The sequence below is a fragment of the Copadichromis virginalis genome, linkage group LG6 (genome assembly GCF_057382275.1).
Source record: "Copadichromis virginalis isolate Kocher_CV1m ecotype Utaka linkage group LG6, C_Virginalis_male_GT1.1, whole genome shotgun sequence".
Lineage (NCBI taxonomy): Eukaryota > Metazoa > Chordata > Actinopteri > Cichliformes > Cichlidae > Copadichromis > Copadichromis virginalis.
In genome coordinates, this window is record NC_140623.1 from 14,328,149 (window position 1) to 14,347,387 (window position 19,239).

Sequence of the window (19,239 nt, forward strand, 5' to 3'; positions counted from 1 at the left end):
CAAGGCCAGTTGGAGACACACTGGTGGTCCTGTGCTGGCCCATGTGTGGATTACTTCTGGCAAACCTGATCTGGGCCACCAAAGGGCCGTCATTCTTTGCGGTATGTGGGCCATGTGTAAGCACATTGTGTGCAGCCACGGGCCAGTTGCAGACACACTGCTGTGTGCTGGCCCAGAACAGTTTCAGCTCTGGCCGCAGATGTCAGCCTAATGTGTACCTTAATCAAGCCATGTAATAACAACATTTGCCGGAACAACATAATGAAAAAGTAACATGTTGAAACTCCGTTCAGACAGTGAATGGCCTGATTTTTATATAGCACTTTGAGTTACTCTGCTAGATTACTGAAAGTGCTCTATACAAAGTGCCACATCCACCCAATCACACACAGTTTCTCTAAACTGAGTGCTTCCTAACTACATTCATACTCTTGACATCCAGACTGGAGGAGCCAGGGATCAAACCACTAACCTTCCGATCAGTAGGTGACCTGCTCTACCTCCTGAGCTACAGCCACCTGGTGGTAAACATGGGTAAACCCTCAGTAGGTTTTGGATAAAGTGTACGCTCACAAACCTGTCAAACCTGCATAGCAGTATATTATTGGAACATGGCATTTGGGTCTTCTAACTAAAACAGGAAAATGGGAACATAAATAGTGCCATCATTGCCAGACCTGTCCCACATCTGGTTGACCACTTACCGTGCCAGAAGTCAGCCAGCAATGCCAGCTTGACACCACATCCGGGCCAGACCTGTCTGCTATGTGGGCTGTAACTAAAGCTGGCTAATTCAAGCTACAATCACAATCATTTTCATGTGTATTTTTCCCCCTTTCGAGATATAACACGACTGGCATGTTGTACATCAGTGACAAAACTGAACTTTTAAAGGCAATTATGGCAAAACCAAGGGGCACAAAAATGAACCCTTTAAACTGCAGTTACTCAAGAGGCCACCTGAGATTCCCATCAGACTGCCATGTTAAAAAACTTCAAACTTTACAGCATTAAAAAGCATGTTTATAGCCTGGTACAGTTCTGCCTTATATTGAGATTTTCGTGACACTTCACTAACCATCTTGGAAGGGAAGTTGTGATGGTGTCGTGGCCACGGTAGGACAAACACTTTTATCAAAGAAACTTTTTCTTTTTTCAAAGCCCATGTGCAAAGATCTTTATAATCCTCCTCTCTCTGACACTCCCTCCATCTGGGAAAAGCTGCTGTTCCAATATTTACTCTCATTCTATCGGTAGGCCGGCCACATTGTGTCTTTCCTTTGGGTTTTTGCTTCTTTGGTGAAGGTGACTCCTTCTCAGGGTGTGAGAGTATGATCCTTCATATTAGAGTGTAAAGGTGCAGGTGTATTAAAATTTGCTTCCATGCCACACAAACACCTATGAGTTCTCTGTTCCTCTGCCTTTAGCTTATTCACATGCATAGCCACATTCCCATTAGGCGGAACAGTGATGTCCTTCAAGATGATGGAGCAACAAAAAGATTTGCCTCCTCCTTTAAATGGATTCAGTCTAAGTTTATGAGAAAGCATCAAATTGATGGGAGACATAATTGTCAATTATTTAATGTATATTTATGACTACGACATTTAAAATTAGTGCCATTCTAAGAGTCGAAAAGGAGAATACTCGTGGGACTTCACGGCACGATCCTCTCTTCACTCGATGCTTGGCAATGGGACTTTACTAACCAGCGGCTGCCTGTGTCCATCTTTTATACTGTCGGTGGTCAAAAAACCTCTAAAGCTAGCTAATGTATTGCCACAAAGAATTCCATGGAGAATGCCAAACTGTTCACTGAATTATCAAATAAATTTTGCATTTTTTTCCCCCCCATTAGACGTCGACTGCTGCTCATTAAGTCTGAATTACAGCACACAGTCACTGTTTAGGCCAGTATGTCATGTTAAGTACCACACACAGAGATTCTGGTGTTTATAATGTGCATAAATAATACCCATTAAGAGCACAGTGCACATGGTGGTGAAGGATATAATTGTAGTGTCTTGAGCAGTTCCCAGCAGATTGCTCCCCCAAAGCTGAAATGGAAATTATGCCTTTTCTAAATGAGCTCTCTTACTGACCTCCACCGAGGAAAAACGCTTAGACCCTTTTAAACCACCGAGAACTACTTTCCAAATTACACGTGTAGCCGATGTACAAATTCCTGAAAAATGTTCTCCTTCCCTCAGACAGTTATCTGGCTAAAGAGCAGTGTGTCCCTGTACCTGCAGAGCACAGCCAGGTCAATGAGCTGCCTCCTCCTTCCGAGTCACCACAAGGATTTCTCTGTACTTCTCTGATGCTTCCTAACACATGTCTCCGAGCTCCCTCTGAACTCAACCTGTTCGTCTCACACCTTTCTGCTGAATTCTCTTCATCTCAAAGAGGCTCAAAATACCTCTTTTCTCAGCTGGACAGCCTTATGCAACATTCATGTCCACCAGATGATTCTTGGGTTTCTGCAGTCATTTATTTTTTTCGCTACTTGGAGGGAACAGTGCAGGGAAGAAAAGGGGGAGAAAAAAAACACACACAGCCGTGACATATCAACAACTGGAAAAGGTTTGACAAAGGAGTGAGTAAACACCTCCTGCAGCAAAGGACCTCCATGTGTAGTTATTGCATCATGCAATTTTACTTTAGACTCTGGCTGTTTGCCTGCAGCTACTTTCAGGCAACAAAATGTACAGAGGAAAAACCTTTGACATTCATTTAGAGACGTGTTCCTGGGCACCTGACGACCCCGTTTGGGCCTCAACCAACTCATTCTTTGTTTTGTAGCTAAACTGCTCTCCTGAGTTTAGCAGCTAATTGCCTGTCAACCAGTGGGGCTTGTTAGAGCAGTTTATCTTTTCTTTAGTGGAAAATATCTCCCTGCTGCTCAATTTTGGTGACAGCAGAGAGACGAAACAATCAAGTTGCAAACCAAAACAAGAAGCTAAAAAGCTGCACGTGGAGCTGCGACATGAGATCAGGGTGAGGACGTAGCAGTTATGTCACTACAAGCAAAAAATTTCATTTGCAGTATTAAAGATAATTATTAGGAAATTGAGTAATCATCCATCCAGTCTATCCCAGCTGTCATAGGGGGAGAAGCAGATACACCACAGACAGGTTACCAGGCTGTCTACCACACACACTCACACCTACAGCCAATTTAGAATCTCCACCTAACACGCATGTCTGTGGACTGAGAGAGGAACCCACACGGCCAAAGACTTTCTTGCTGTGAGGCAACAGAGCTAACCAAGTAACCCTCAGAGCGTAAAATGAAAGAAAAAAAATACAAAGAATTCCTAATATCTTGTAATTATCGTGTCTGCAAACTCACAACAATACAAGTTAAAGCCATCTTTGAATTACCAGCTTCATTACAGAACTCACAGCTGATCCACGATCAAAATGTTTATGGACTGATTTTCTCCAATTCATTAAAAAAAAAGAAAAAGAAGAAGCTTCAGTGCCAGCAAAGCTATGCCCTTAAACTCCAACAGAGGAGTGCGACAACTCCTGGGCTGAAAACAACAATTTTATGTTTTGCAGACTCAGTTTTTTCCCCCTGAGTTAATGGCGAACGGGCCCGCCGAGCCCCCCCGGACTGTGAGCAGTCGACCTGCTGAGGTGCTTGCACGGGTTGGGCCCAGTCGAAGGCTAATGGCTCCCAAAGTCACACCAGGTGAACCTGCTGAAAAATTTAAACTGCACCAAAACGGAATACCACCCCAAGCACAGAATATTGGAAAAAATGAAGCAGTGCTGAAGAGAGGGCAAGTGGGACTGTGAGTATGTGCGTGAGGGCAAGCGTGTAGGAGTGTATGATGAGTGAACATGTAGCTGCGCTGATTCTATCAGACTCTTGTCAGGTCCTGTTGGGTTTTTCTATATAAAAATGCGAGCTAGGAGACTTGTGCTTTACTTACACTTTTGGCTCTATTTCCGATCTATACATCTCACACACACACACACACACACACCGTCAGTCTCTTCCTGTTTTCCCCTCTACTTTTCCCCTTTTCTCACATCATTAGTCTCTGCATGTCTCTCCTTGTTCTCTCCCAGGAGCTCAGTGAGGATTTGGGCCTCCTCTCCTCCTAGACTCACCTACATCCTTTCATCCTGTTCCCTCCTCTCATGCTCCTCACTCCCCTCTCCCTCCTTTTCTTCTTCTCTCCCTCTCTCCTCACTCCTTGCTGAACCTACTTCCTGAGCCCCCAGCCCCCCCCCCAAAAAAAAATAAACCCAGACACACACACACACACACAGATATTACACACGGTGCACACGCATACAGAATCAAGCCCAAACCCATCTGCAGCCAGCAGCACAACATCTAATCCTTATGCTTGGGGAGGAGGGGGCCTTGCAACCATTCCTGCTCTTTATTTTTTTAGTGGTATTATTATTATATTTTTTCTGCCCAACCATTCATTTTCTTATCTCTTTTCCTCTTCAATCATTTTCTCCATCCTTTAATGCGTGCCCAGAATCCCGCTGTGAGATGCTGGGGTTTTAGGACGAGCTGGAAAGGTTTTCTCCTTTCAACCTTTGGTGCCCAGTCCAGGTCTTGTCGCTCTCGCGCTGTGAGGACGCACGCAGACAGACTGACACATTCATACCACATTTTCACTCCTCGACACACTTTCAACTGAAATAAAAGTGAAATAAGCTGCTGTGGTGTTTAGCTGGGGTGAAACCTGCAGCCTGTAATCTCTGCGTGCCACATGACTGGTGCCTGGCGATGCTGCCGCTCCTGCTGCTCTGGCTGCTGCTGCCTCCCTGTGGCCGTCAAAGCGAACTGCAACTCCTCTTCTTAATAATAATGACCATTTGATTTTTAGAGGAGTTGCATCACGACCCCCCCACCCCCCACCCCTCTCTCTCTCTCTTTCTCACACACACGCACACAGACACACACGCACACCACACACACATGCACACGCCACCGCCACCACCTCTGCCTCCCCTCTCCATCTACGCTGCCACCAACAACACCAACACCACCACCACCTCAACCCCTCCTCTCTGGGTTGGATAAATATTGCTGGAAGATATATAATGTGTTGCTATGGTGATCAGCTCTTGGTTTGTTTTTCTCTCTCTCTCTCGTCATGGCGTTTGTGGAAGACGGGGACATGCTGGTGCGCAAGGGAGCTCTGAAGATCTGTGGGTGCATGTGTGTGTGTATCATCATGTTTATGTTTGAGAGAGAAAGATGGAGGAGTGGGCTGAGAAGGTGTGTGTGTGTGTGTGTGTGTGTGTGTGTGTGTGTGTGTGTGTGTGTGTGTGTGTGTGTGTGTGGTGGTGGTGGTGATGGGGTGCTCCTTTTGAAGAGGAGAAAACATTCACAAAAACACAGCAGACCCAAAAATAGGAGACAATCTCTCAGACCTTGTGTTTTTATGCACGCCACGCACCGCTCACCTACCGTAGCCTATGTGCACAAAACTAAGAGCCCTGACTAGCAGCCGTCTCTGGGGAGTGTTTAACCTCTCTTCCTCCTCCTCCTCTCCTTCTTCCCGGTTTCTTGCACCACCTCTCTATCTACCACCACCACCCCCTGATCTCCGGCTGATCTGTCTCCCTGGGGACACATTTGCAGTCTGCCTGATTGGCTTCTGTTTATGTGCATGTGCTAATGTGTTAATGTGCCTGTGTGTGTGTGAGGGTATGAGCATGCTGTCCTCTATCAATTAGTGCAAGCTGGTGCAGCAATTACCATCAACCCATTGTGTTTGCGCCGTGTATGTCGACGCACACGCACACACAAGGGATAACAAGTGCATCACTGATCGCCAGCTGTCTGCCATTGAAAACTCCCTAATGGTCAAGCCCACACAGACACACAATCGCTGTGACAGCCTGGACGTTTGTTTAGATGTGTGTGTGTGTGTGTGTGTGTGTGTGTGTGTGTGTGTGTGTGTGTGTGTGTGTGTCTCTGATGGTTCACAAGATACATACCAGCTCTCTCTTTCAGACCAGACGGCATCCTAGGAGACACCTATATGTGTGTGTTTATGTGTGTGTGTGTGTGTGTGTGTCTCTGATGGTTCACAAGATACATACCAGCTCTCTCTTTCAGACCAGACGGCATCCTAGGAGACACCTATATGTGTGTGTTTATGTGTGTGTGTGTGTGTGTGTGTGTGTGTGTGTGTGTGAGCGCAGCCCAGATGGCCATCTTCGAGGGGTTTTTCTGGAACATTCAGGCACTTGTTGCTTCTCGTCATGTCTTTTTCTTTCACTCTCTCGTTCCCTTTCCTTCTCTCTCTCACACACACAAACACGTGCACATAAAGAGGGCTTCTTTTGAAGCGTGAAACAGCTTGCGGTCAGCTCTGCTTCTCCTCCATGGTTCCATCAAATCGCAGCCTTTAGAGCTTTCAGATACATGATGAAACAAAAACAACCGTGTCGTGTCAGCGCAGGAAAGGAGGAACAGATATCCCAGCCGGATGCAGTGTAAGGCAGCGCCGGTGTCTATCGCGCATCTCTGTGGCGGTTGGAGTGGCAGAACAGATCAGACTTTGGTGTTTAATTGGCTGAGTCTAAAAAAGTGGGAGGTCAAGTGTTCGCTATTACAGTTTTTTACAGTCGCTAACAAGCGTTTGTCCAAACAGTTGTCACATTTGCAAAACTCTAAACACAATTAGCACAGGATCGGTCTGTTGTGGCCATACCATTCACACATTTCATGTCGTGTTCACCCAATATGCAGTCAGTGAACACATTTCCACAATGCTTACATTTTCTTAACAGACAAGTTATACCTCCCAACAAAACTATGGACTGTTCTTGTAGTATCTACGAATGTTAACACACAACATCCCACAATAGCAAAAACAATATTCCAAACCGTAGATACAGTATAAAAACCTCTGCCCCTGCAATGATATCAGTACAAAAACAATATCAATATCAAAAATATATCTCAGCTGTAAACAAACAAACAATTGAATAATTGACACACAGCTGATTTATGTTGGGTAAATTGGGCCAACCACAGCTTCTTCCATTCTGGCTTAGAGTCAGTGGGGTTTATAAGGCAAGACCTTGAGGAGTGATGTTTTTGGAAACAAAAAAAAGACAAACACTGTAATGTCTGGTCGAGGAGGAGTAAGAGCAAGGGGCCCAGAGAGAAGAGCAGGCCCAAGGAGAGGGCAAGGTAGAGGTGTAAGAATGCGTGGTGGTGGCATTCCAAGGGCTGCAAGAACAGTAGTCAGTGATGAAATCCGTGCCACTATCATTGACCATGTAATCAACCATGGTCTTTCACTAAGAGAGGCTGGTGAAAGAGTGCAGCCCAATTTGAGGCGGTCAACGGTTGCCTCCATTATACACACCTTTCAACAAACCAACAGGTAAGTATTGCATTTTACATGGATTGTTCCTATTCTCACTTGACATGTCAATATGGTCATACAGTAATGCATATGTTGAATTGTCTGTCTTTCTAAAGAATGCAACGTCTTCCACCCTCTGGGGGAAGAGGAAAGCTCCTCAGTAATGATCAGGAGCTTGCCATTGTAGAAATGGTTACTGCAAATAATGCAATAAAACTGCGTGAAATTCAAACTAGAATTGTGGCGGACCATGAGATATTTGACAATATCGATAGAATCAGCCTCACAACCATTTCGCGGACATTGTCCAAACATAGAGTGCGGATGAAGCAGCTCTACACTGTTCCCTTTGAGAGGAACAGTGAGAGGGTCAAGGAGCTACGACGACAATATGTCCAGGTATAGTGTATATTCAATCCAATGTCCAGTTCTATAAGCTTTGCACTTTGCAAGTAGGTAACCTACACAATACTAGGTTACAGTACAGTATGGTATACAGTAATAACATGACTTACATAAACTTTGTTTCAGAGAGTTATGGAATTGGAGGCCAACCAGGCCCCTCATGAATTCATATACATCGATGAGGCAGGATTCAATCTGGCCAAAAGGCGTCGACGTGGACGGAATGTAATTGGAAAAAGGGCCACAGTTGATGTGCCTGGACAGAGAGGGGCAAACATTACCATGTGTGCAGCAATTGCAAATGCAGGATTACTCCTTCACAAATGTCAGGTTGGACCCTATAATACAGAGCGCTTGCTTGCCTTTCTCAATGATCTCCACCAGCGCCTGGTTCCAGAGCAGGGTCAGGAGGGTGAAAACATGAGGACCTTTGTAATTACCTGGGACAATGTGGCTTTCCATCACTCGCAAGCAATAACAACATGGTTTGAAGTCCACCCAAGACTGGTGAGTCTCTTCCTTCCACCCTATTCACCTTTCCTCAACCCCATAGAGGAGTTCTTTTCTGCATGGCGGTGGAAGGTTTATGACCATCAGCCACATGACCAGATGTCCCTCCTTGAAGCCATGGATGCTGGCTCCAGGGACATCACAGTTGACGATTGCCAAGGGTGGATCCGACATACCAGGCGGTTTTATCCCAGGTGCATCGACTTGGCTGACATCAGATGTGATGTTGATGAAAACATGTGGCCTAACCCTGAAGATCGCAGAGATTAGATGCAACTTTTTTGCCTTTTTTTAGCCCCCCTCCCCCCCTTTTTATCTTGGCTTTTTGCTGTTGTTTTTTTGTTCAGAATGCTCTTGTGTGTTTCATGGATATTTTGTTCACTGTAAGCAATACTGTAAAACTTTCTCTGTCCTATCATACCGTGTTTCTACTGTACCTCCTGTAGTAAACAGTAAAGAAACAAAAACTTGTTTGCTTTTTACTGGAATGCTTTTGAATGTGAACATTACTGTACATGTGGACATACAGTTACCAACCAAGACATTTCTGGTGTCAATATGGTGGATTGCATGTTTCGCATGCAAATACCTGTGAAACTGAAACATAAAAGTCTATGCAGTTTTTGTAATGTCAATAATAGCCAGTATTTTGAAACCTGGTGTACTTTGATTGACTGCATGTACCTTGTGAAGTGAAAACAAGTGTTATTCTTTGACAGACTAATTTCATTTTGAGTCAGATTTATAGTGTTTTTGTACAGTTAGTGTGTGCAGAGAAAGATGTGTTCTAATTTTGAAATGAGGAGTTAGTATATATTTAACAAAGTGTATTTTTGGGAAGGATATTATCCATTTGGCCAATTGTGTTTTGTAGGTGTGGGTCTGTGTTAAGAGTTTAGAAAAAGTATCTGAAGTATGGGTAGGCGCTTGTTAGCGACTGTAAAAAACTGTAATCTGGCAACTCTTTCTTTGGGACATCTGAGTCCTCCTGTTCATTCTTTGGCAGTGAATTAGTGGAGGGAGGTGGCAGGACTCAGTTTTGCAGAACAATTTTGCATGTGTGCTCAGGTCAAATAAAACTGCTGTCAGATCAGGCAGAGACAAGGAATGGAATACACAGAAAGCCTGCAGCTTTCACACGCATATGAACTTGAGTGACATCCCATTCTTAATCCATAGTTTTTAATATGATGTAATAATTAATATGAACAGCTTTAAAAAGTCTTTCCACAAGGTGTAAGAGGATGTTTATGGGAATTTTTCACCATTCTTTCAAAAGTGCATTTGTGAGGTCAGACACAATGTTGGATGAGAAGGTCTGGCTTGCAGTCTGATTCATCCCAAAGGTGTTCTGTTGGGGTGAGGTCAGGACTCTGTGCAGGCCAGTCAAGTTCTTCCATACCAAACTCACTCATCCACGTCTCCTTAGACCTTGCTTTGTGCACTGGTGCACACAGTCATGTTGGAACAGGAACCTGAATTCAAGGATTTGGATGTATGAATGAATACTTTTGGCAATATAATGTATCTGAAGATTAATGCTATAAAATGGGGAATCACTTTTACCTTTGTTATTTTAGCAGAGTAGCTGGGTTTCTCTGTTATGGGGAAGAATTCCACCCTAAATGTGCATAAAATCCATGGTGCGCCTCAAAGTTATCGATGATCGAATCAGGAGAGAGTTTACTTATTTTAGGAAAACAATGTGGGGTTTTTGTTTAAAGCAGCAGACAGTTCACCCCCTGCCTCTGCCCAGTACTAAAAATCCCTTATAAATATAAAGTTACTTTCCATCAGTTTGCATCGGGATCAATGTTCCCTCTAATTTTTCATGTGTCTGAGCGAACACACAAACTCCCTGAGCGGTCGCTTGGACCACTGTGAGCAACAGCAGACACGCCAGCATCAAATCCATCCTAGTTACATGGTTGATCAAAATAATCAAATTACAGCATTTATGTTAGACTACTTTTAATTAACTGCTTCAGCCCACTTACAATGAAAATTTAAAAAAAAATCTTGTTCATGACCTGTGTATGTTAACACTATTGGAAGTAAAAAATAATAATAATAACCTGAGCTCCAATTTTGAAAACACAACTTTCTTTTCTTTTTTTTATATAAAGCTCTGACTTGTATTATGAGTATGAGTCTGTGGTCTGTCCTGCAAAATACAGTATAATGACCAATGTTGGGCAATTAATTATATAGTTACTTCTTCAAAAAAGTAACTGAGTTATGCAAACAAGAAAGTTTTTTGCATATGTTTACCTAAAAATGCAGTTAAGTTGTTTTTTTTTAATAAAAATAAATAAACATTTCAAACTATTTACAGAATAATCAGCTGTTCTGCATCAAATCTGATGCCACACAAATTATTTGTGCCAGTCCAAAAAACAATTTCTGTCCACTATGAGATAAAGGAGAACAACAGCCTGATACCTGCAGGCCTGACAGCAGGAGATGTATCACTGCTGTAACACCTGTAACATTTAGCAGTCGCCTCATTGTTCTGACACACACAACAAAACTATTGACTACACTACACACTAACTACACAAGATTTGCGCTAAATGTGGCAAATCTCTCACATCTCAAAACATCACCGTCACTCCTAAAACTTCCCCCTTCCTAAACAACTAAATGCCATGTTGCCATCTCATTTGATTGGTCGACATGGTACATTTTTCGACCAATAGGAAAGGGTAGTGGTGGTGGCGAGAGGGAGGCCGGGGGGTTGGTTTTGCTTACAGGGAGAGCGCTTTCCAGCGTTTTCCTTATAAAACGCCGTTTTTACCGTTTCTTCCCGCAGTAAATATAAACAACGACAGTATTCATGAAGAAAACCAAACATTGCATATTTTTATCATAACTCTGGTTTTAGTGGCCTATCAACACAATTTAAAAACTGGTATAAAGTCCATACCTTTTCTGTCAATTGTTCCGTCTGTCCTGCTCACATCTTCAGTCGTTGTACACGTTGTCATTAATGTGGCTTCACTCCACATCAGCCACGCCGCTTTGCTAAAACACCGGTGTCGGTACATAAGGACGCTGTCATAGCCTGTGAGTCGCATTATTGGCTGGACTATGGGATAAGGTGGCATCGTTCTAATCCCATACGGGAGCAGCCAGTCACTGACTAACACTGCAAAACAGAATTGTTAAAGTTTTCATTTTAATTTCAATTCAGGTTAGATTTGTGTGTGTGTGTGCAACACAGAGTTTCTGTGAGCAGAGACCGTGCCAGCAGTTTAGAGGGAACATTGATCGGGATCCACGTACGCATAAAAATAATAGTGTAACAACAGACAAGCTTATGAAGTGAGTCAGTGGCTCTCATAACTGGGGATTTCTTATCTGTACCTGTCTCACCTGTGCTTTGCAAAGGTGAAATGCTGTCAGATTTGGTATGAATGCTGCTTGCGGGTATAAAAGTACAAAAGAAAAATAGAAAAAGTTAAGTGAAAATGGCAAAAAAACAAAAAAAACCAACCAAAAGTATAAGCACTGAGTGTTTAATGGAGATGGAACGTTAACTGCACAGAGAGAAGAGTTTGTGTGTTGATTGAAATGATGGAAGCGAGGGGAGAAGAATGTTTCATGGTTTCGATGCTGTTTATCTTGGCTGCACGAAACACAAAAAAGGCTGAAAAAAGACACACAAAACTGTATCTGTAAAGGTCTAAGCTTTAAAAAGTGTCAGATATTCACGACAGTCTGTCCGTGACAATAAGAGGAGGGTATCGATAAGGTCTTATTGATACTAATGCCTTCATCAATACTGTTTAAAGATCTGATTCTTTATACAGTGTGTGTGTGCGTGCGTGTGTGCCAGTGTTTTACTATCTCCCAGTCTGTAAACACACAAAAAGCAAGACGCATGAGTGACTCAAGTTTCCGAAAGCTTTTCTGAGCCTGACATCATTAGTTTGCAGTGTGCAGCTGTCATGAAAACATGCCAGCACTGATAAAAGGAAATGATAAGCTTGGAAGTACTGGTGCCAGTGGATGGGACGATTTGGCACCGGTTCTTGATTCCCTTCCGTTCCCCTAATCTCATTTTTCCCTCGTGTTAAATGATGCCACTGTCTCTATGAACTAAGTGCATTACTACTTCTGCTCATCAGCTATGTGCAGCAGTCTGTCAGCTGCAGACTAACACAGTGAGTCACCACTAATGGCATCTTAACTGCTATAAGAGAAATAGGTTAGCCTTTGTGGTTTGTGTGTCTTTTGGTGGATTCAAAAGTGGATCAAACGTTTGTCCTTTGCAACTCTCGCACCTTTGATGCCAAATGTGGTTAAGTAACCAGGAAACCTCCAGTTTGTTTTGTTGCGGGTAGACAAACAATTTTTTAGTTCACGTAACCGATGAAACACTAGAACTCTTGTGTAAATGTAAATTTGTCTGTTACTGTGTACTTGACACACATGGAGAAATGCCAAACTGCCTTTCGGTGTTCTTGTAACAGTGACAATAAAAAGCTATTCTATTCTAGAGTCATGTTTTCTGATGTTAGAGTGAGACAAAAAGCATATTCTACATTCACTGTGTGAACTGAAAAAAAAAAAAAAATCTAATTACCAGGTTGAGAAATATTACAAGAATAAAAAGTTGTTTTTAAACAACAACAAAAAAAAAAAATCCTGCTGTTAGCCTTTTCCTTTTATTTTTCCTGGTTCCTCATCAAATGCAGCACTAGCATTGCTCACTTGCAGCTTGTTCTTCCCCTGGTATTCATATTTGTTGTTTATCTTTGTTTGCCCTTCAACACACCTCCCTGTGTGTAAATGCTGCCAATTTACAAATTTGCATGTAAGAATTTCTTCTAGATTAACGAGATTGTTTTTATTAAAACAAACTCCTGTCATGGAAGTGTCTGCTTAAAACTCTTAAAGCAGTAGCATGTAGTTTGTCACCCCCCTGTGGTGGCAACAATGAATTGCACAATGTTAACAAACCGAGGTAACCTGCTTCTGCAGACTGAGCGCAGCATTCAGATGATCCTTTATTCTTGGTATCAAATGAAAAAGGCATGAGTTAACAGAGAAGCACTGCGACAGCTAACACCTGAAAGGCTCAGGTTTCTCCACTTCGTCCTACCCTTTAGTGTTCTTTTATGACCAACAACTGAGGCATTTTATTAAAATACCACAGAAACGAGAAAAACTCCTCCTGCACTAAACACAAGGAACATAACTGTGAGAAAACTCAAACAAGTTGAACACTTGTACTGTTCTTTAATGTCAGAATTGTTATTGTACATGGACATCCTAATGGATTTGCACTCCTTTTTACAATAATGTACCACATATAACAGCACCTACATGTTATGTACACACATTACACAAGATTGTATCACAAAGCAGTGTGAAATCAGCAAAAACAAGTGCCTTGTTGACTCAACACACCCAATAGTCCATGAGCGGGCTAAAGTAAAATATCACAGCCATCGGCCCTCCACTAGCTCACAGGCAGCTGCCCCCTGTAATTTTCTAGATTTAAAGCTGAAGTCACAGGTGTGAAAGGGTTGTAAAACAAGAGACGAGTTATTGGCAACAGTCTCCCAGTTACTGTTGGGTCATATGCAAACAAAGATGCAGCCTTTGAAACACTGTTACTGCTCAGAATGCAAAAAATTTGAGAGCCTGTGTTGTATCGAGTTCTCCTGGACGCTGATATGGAAACTGTGCGTAGCGCATTTGTATTATTTGTAACGTTACAACAGGTAACAGCATGGTTAGAAAAAGAAAATGCAGAGATAAAAGACATAAGATGCATCTCACTTTCCCCACCCCGTCACCCCACTTATCTGTGTGGATATGAATGACCTGCTTCGTGATAAAACCCTTGCTTGGACTGTAAAGAGCAACTGAAGAAAAATAAAATGGGATGAATTTCATAAAAGAGAAAATTGTGAAGTGGAAACTGAATTTGCCAGAACCCTGCGTCCACAAGTGTACACACACACGCGCACACACACTCTTTGTTGCACAAAAACCAGAGATACTGTAGCAGCTTTCTCAAAGGCGAAGACAAGTACGACACAGTAAGTGGCATTTCTGCTGTCAGATACACAAACACAGCAGCAGAATGAGATGCACACGCTGAAAAGCGTTTTGAGTTGAGCCACGCGGCAGGGAGGCAGTTTGGCCTCCCAAGGAGCCCGGATTCAGTCTGGTTTGGCGAGCACTCAAAAGAGGAGGAAGTATGCCTGAGGAAAGAGGGGAAGATAACCGCAAACTGCAGGCAACAGTCTGGTCCATCTGATCACTGAATGTGAAGCACAAAGGAGCCCGGCCAGAACCCCACCCCCCACCCCCCAAAAAAACAAAACAAAAAAAACAACAACCACCATCTCAACTGAACATTCTGCACGTCGAGAACTTCAAGTGTAACGTGTGCTTGCCTCGGTATCAGATCGACAGAGGGCTAACAAACAGGAAAGTAAATCTGCTAAAAGGAACAGAACTCTACCACTGAGAGGACGTGTGAGACAACACCAAATTTCCTGCTGAGAAAATGAGTGGGTTAAAGGAGGGGCTAAATATGTACGCTGAGAACAGTTTTTTCTTTATTTGTAGCATTGCGACTAAGGAAGATTTCAGTGGTTGGCCAAGGCGCGAGTCCCCATCGGCTGTCCAGTTGGCCACTGAGGAGCAGACAGAGGAGGGATCAGTGGTGTGGGAAGAGTTCAGAGCATCCGGTTACGTTTATGCGTGGGTGAGTCTGTGATGACATCACTACAGGGGGCAGGGCCTCGTTTACGATTGGTGGTGGAATCTAAATGGAGTGCCATCTCCTCAGCTATGAAGGTGTTGAGGTCCACATCATGAAGCCCGTTCCTACGACGACTGAGAGACTGTGCAGGGTGAGTTGGGGAACCAGGAGGACCAGAACGCACAGAGATGCTGGCCATGGCACCACTAAGGCCTGGAAAAGAAGAGATGGGGAAAAAAAGAATAAGACAACTTATATGAATTCGAGCCTTGCAACTTCATAAAGCGTTCAGGTGCTTTGACTAACCATGCAGTGCGATGGCCTCTCTAAAGGGTTGCAGGTCGGTCTCCACTGAGCTGCCAGTCTCCGAAGGTGACGGTCTGCTCGCAGATACCATGGAAACTCTGGGTGGGGCGCGAGCTGTACGAGGAGGTGGAACTTTGCCACACAGGAAGCTAATGAGTTCTTCTCGTCTTATAGTTCTTCTGCGTTTTTTCGCCCATGCAATCACCTCTTTATTCCTGCGCTGATAGCCTAAGTGGATGCCCAGGTCATAGCTCCGCTGGCGGGCCTCCATACTCTCTGATGACATACAAGGATGCCTAATTTCAGTATCTCTGGACACAACAATCGCAACTTGTACATATAAAATGCTATAAAAAGGCTGAACCACATAATGGTTAACAGTATCATTTTACTTGCCTTTATACAGATTAGTGACAGCTGTGGCTGCATTTTGGAAGGGCACCCAGAGGGAGAGTCCTTGCTGTTGACATACTCGATCTGTGAATTACAAAATTATTCTTTAGCGACAAGAACAAAAGGCAGACAAACAAAAAGAAATGAGAGCTAAAAACCAAGTGAACGAACAGAAAATTAAATGAGCAATACATAAATATCTACTCTATAAACAGATGCATAACGTGTAGAAAAGGTCAAATTGCAGCAACGGGTTCGGTTTGTGGTCTGCTGGTATTTTGATTTTTATCTGAGACTTTATATAGTCCCATGGAAAAGTGTTTGTCCCCTCTTTAAAAAATAAATAAATAAAAAATGTTAAAACACCTCTCTGACAAAATGAAGTAGGCTTCAAAAGATATCAAAAAGCAACAAATGATGCCATGACTAAGGAAACTCAATAGCCAAGATATCAATGACTATGTTTCTATCAGCCTAAAAGTGGTTTCAAAAGCACTTCTAAAGGTGAATCACAATGAGATCATTATACACAAATGGAGAAAACACAGTGGTGAACCTCGCCAGGAGTGGCCGGCCTACCAATATTACTCCAGGAACGTACACACTCATCCAGGAGGTCACAAAACTACCAAGATCATCATCTAAACAATTTGGCCTAATTTGGTTCAGTTCAGGCCAGAGTTCATAATATAAACAATAAGAAAGAGTGGGCAAAATTGACACCCATGGGAGAGTTGAGGGGAAAACCACCACCTTGTGTCACATTTACCAAAAAACATCTTCATGATCCCCAAGACTTCTGAGAAAATGTTCTGTAGACTGATGAGACAATAGCTGAAACCAGCACAGAATGCCATAAAAAGAAGAGCACTGTAACAGTAAAACATGGTTGTGGTACTGTGATGTTCTGGGGCTGCTTTGCTGCTTGAGGTAGATTTTGCTGTAATTGATGGAACGATGAATTTGGTTCTCTACCAGAAAATCCTGAAGGAGAATGGATGGCAATGAGTTAATGCACTGAAGTTCAAAAAATGAGGAAAATCTGTACTCCCAGAAATCAATGGGAGATGCGACAGATGGCTGCTGTCCCATTGTCAAACAGCCAAAACAAGAAAAATATTACTTAATAATGCAGTTCTGACACCTGTGCACATTAAGGTTCATAACTGCTTTAACTGTGTAACTGGAACTTTTCTGCATCTGTGCTACAATGACTAAAGTATACTCCTTTTCTATAATGGGACGCTTTTATACCCTATTTAAGGTGAAGATGATAAACTTTTGTAACAGTTTTTACTGTCTTAACTAATGTTCCACTAACGACTGAAATTGAGGCTATGGTTCTCTTCCTACTTGTACAGATGGGGACTGAAACTAAAAATGTGCTACAAGATGGCCACCGAGTTGCTTCTAAAATGATTTTACTTTTAGTTCGGCAGGGCTGTGGTGCCATGGAGCTAAAGAATAGATACCATTTAATCTTCAAGAAACCATGGACTTTGTCACCTTTTAACATGTATGTGTCTTTGCAAACACTGACTGACGCACACAACAGGAAGTCATGATCCACATATCCATTAATAGCTTTCTGGCTACAATGGAAGACACCCTAAAGACTGAGTCAGCAGACTGGCTGATTGACCTCAGATTTGAGAAACACTGTTTGAGCATTTTCAAATTCAGTATCCACCACAATAAGTCTCAAGGCTAAAACTAAAACTCTCAAAACTATGCATATGCTTAGGATGCTTAAGTAAAATTATGTGAATATCAACAACTTGTGCGATGTTTACCTCCAGTTTTTTTATTTTTAAAAGAAATGCAATGATAGTATTTTCATGACCCAAAAAATAAATGCAGTTTTCCTGACTAGAAACTCTTACATTTTTTCTGCACTGGCTGCTCATAAGTGTATTCATGTACAGGTGTGTTCCTGATTTTAGGACACACGGGGAGGAGGGTCTTGTAAACAGAAGTACCTGACCAAGCAGGATTTCTAGACAGTGGTGGACAAACATCGTAATTGTACTGGTGAAATAGAGCTCCATAAATATTGAGGATAGGACATCAAATAAATCCCATATACTGGTGATCAAGGCAATTCGAGGCAACTAAAGCATTTAACACACAAAAACCCCTGCAGGACAAATCTGAATAACTAAGGGATCACAATTTACAGCGAGTTTCTGGTCCTGATGAGAGGCTGTCAGAGCAAAAAAGACAAAAAACAAAAACAAAAAATAAAACAACAACAAACAAAAAAAAAAAAAAAACATATCTGGGCAGGACAAATTTTCAACAAGAACATTTATGGTAATCCTTTCGCCATTTTGTTCTGGTAATGAAAATCATTGCACCCAGAAAGAGGAAACTGAACTGCGTCTTGGTATAAAACGTCTTTTGTGTCGTTAACTTCTGGACGTCCACAACACCGCTATAATAAAAATTTAAGACTAAGCGTCAACAAATGTCTTGTTTTCAGTCTACCATCTCCTCCCTGTGTTTCGCCATTTTGACTAGCTGTATAACTGATAACCGGCAGACAAAACACTTTTTGTGTAAGCCATATCGTGTACATAACCGACGAACAACTGTAATAAACCCGTGACGCCCGCACCGGCAAGTTAACCCGTTATTTCGGGGACATTTTAGCGTGTCTTCTTTTCAGTCCCTTAAACCAGTGAGACCTCTGACAGCTAAGGCCACCGTGAGCTACATTCAGCCTTGTTGTCCGACGCTCTGACACGGTGACCGGCTGTTAGCGGCTGCTAGCGTTAGCATGTGGTATAGTTAGCTAGCAAAAGGAACAGGGTCACGATAATCAAGACGAGAAGCGACGAAGACTCGATTTTAAACTCTGTTTGAAAGAATACACCTCCCAGTCCAACTGCAAACTACAACGGTGACAAACAACGCCGGTTGTACTTTAGAAAAAAAGCTGTGAATAGTGCCCTTTGTGTCTCTCCGCCCAGCGATAATGTTAGCTCAGGCGGCTAGCTTAGCTTGAATTCCGGCATCTTCTGTACATACCTTTGTAGAGCTGTGCTACCGCCGTGGCTGAGTTCTGAAAGAGGTGCCACAGCTTTTGCTGGCTTTGCTCGGACTCCTCTTCGTTTGGCGCATCCTGTTCCGCCTCAGCTAAGCACTGCCGTTCCCATTTCGAGAACCAGTGCTCGGGGCCGTGCTCTTGGATCTCCGCTTCTCCCTCCTCTTTCCTCTCCTCCATAGCTAACGTTAGGCGTTAGCTAATAGCTTATAAGCTAACCTTCGTGTAAAATACAGGATTTTTAATTTCCCGGCTGTGCTATACTTTTCTGTGCTATACCGGAACAATACGTCAAAGTACACAAATTAAAAGCCAGAACTGCTGTTATAGCCACATTGTAGATATTTAACACCCCACCCGTACACCCAGTGCTAAACACACAAAACTGAGGAACGCAATGACAACACCTCGGAATTTCTGGAGCTTGCCCCTCCCATTATCTCAATGTGCTGAAAATAGATTGGTAGAAACAATTTTATAGGCGGTGCTTGATG

General features: G+C 42.9%; 1 protein-coding gene across 1 annotated transcript; it reads right to left on the reverse strand.

The window, feature by feature from the left end:
• Window positions 1-13,500: 13,500 nt before the first annotated feature.
• On the reverse strand, window positions 13,501-19,177 carry hapstr1b (HUWE1 associated protein modifying stress responses b). Its single transcript, XM_085458810.1, has 4 exons — window positions 18,730-19,177; window positions 15,703-15,783; window positions 15,307-15,582; window positions 13,501-15,213 (listed from the first exon to the last, which is right to left on the reverse strand). The coding sequence occupies exons 1-4, from the start codon at window positions 18,923-18,925 to the stop codon at window positions 14,975-14,977; spliced, it is 792 nt and encodes a 263-aa protein (XP_085314936.1). The 5' UTR covers window positions 18,926-19,177; the 3' UTR covers window positions 13,501-14,974.
• Between the last annotated feature and the right edge of the window lie 62 nt (window positions 19,178-19,239).

Coding starts and splice junctions, on each gene's coding strand:
- hapstr1b (XM_085458810.1), bottom strand. CDS start 18,925: ATGGAGGAGAGGAAAGAGGAGGGAGAAGCGGAGATCCAAGAGCACGGC. Junction 15,784..18,729: donor GGTAGCACAGCTCTACAAAG/GTATGTACAGAA, acceptor TGTAATTCACAG/ATCGAGTATGTCAACAGCAA. Junction 15,214..15,306: donor AGAGGCCATCGCACTGCATG/GTTAGTCAAAGC, acceptor CTTCTTTTCCAG/GCCTTAGTGGTGCCATGGCC.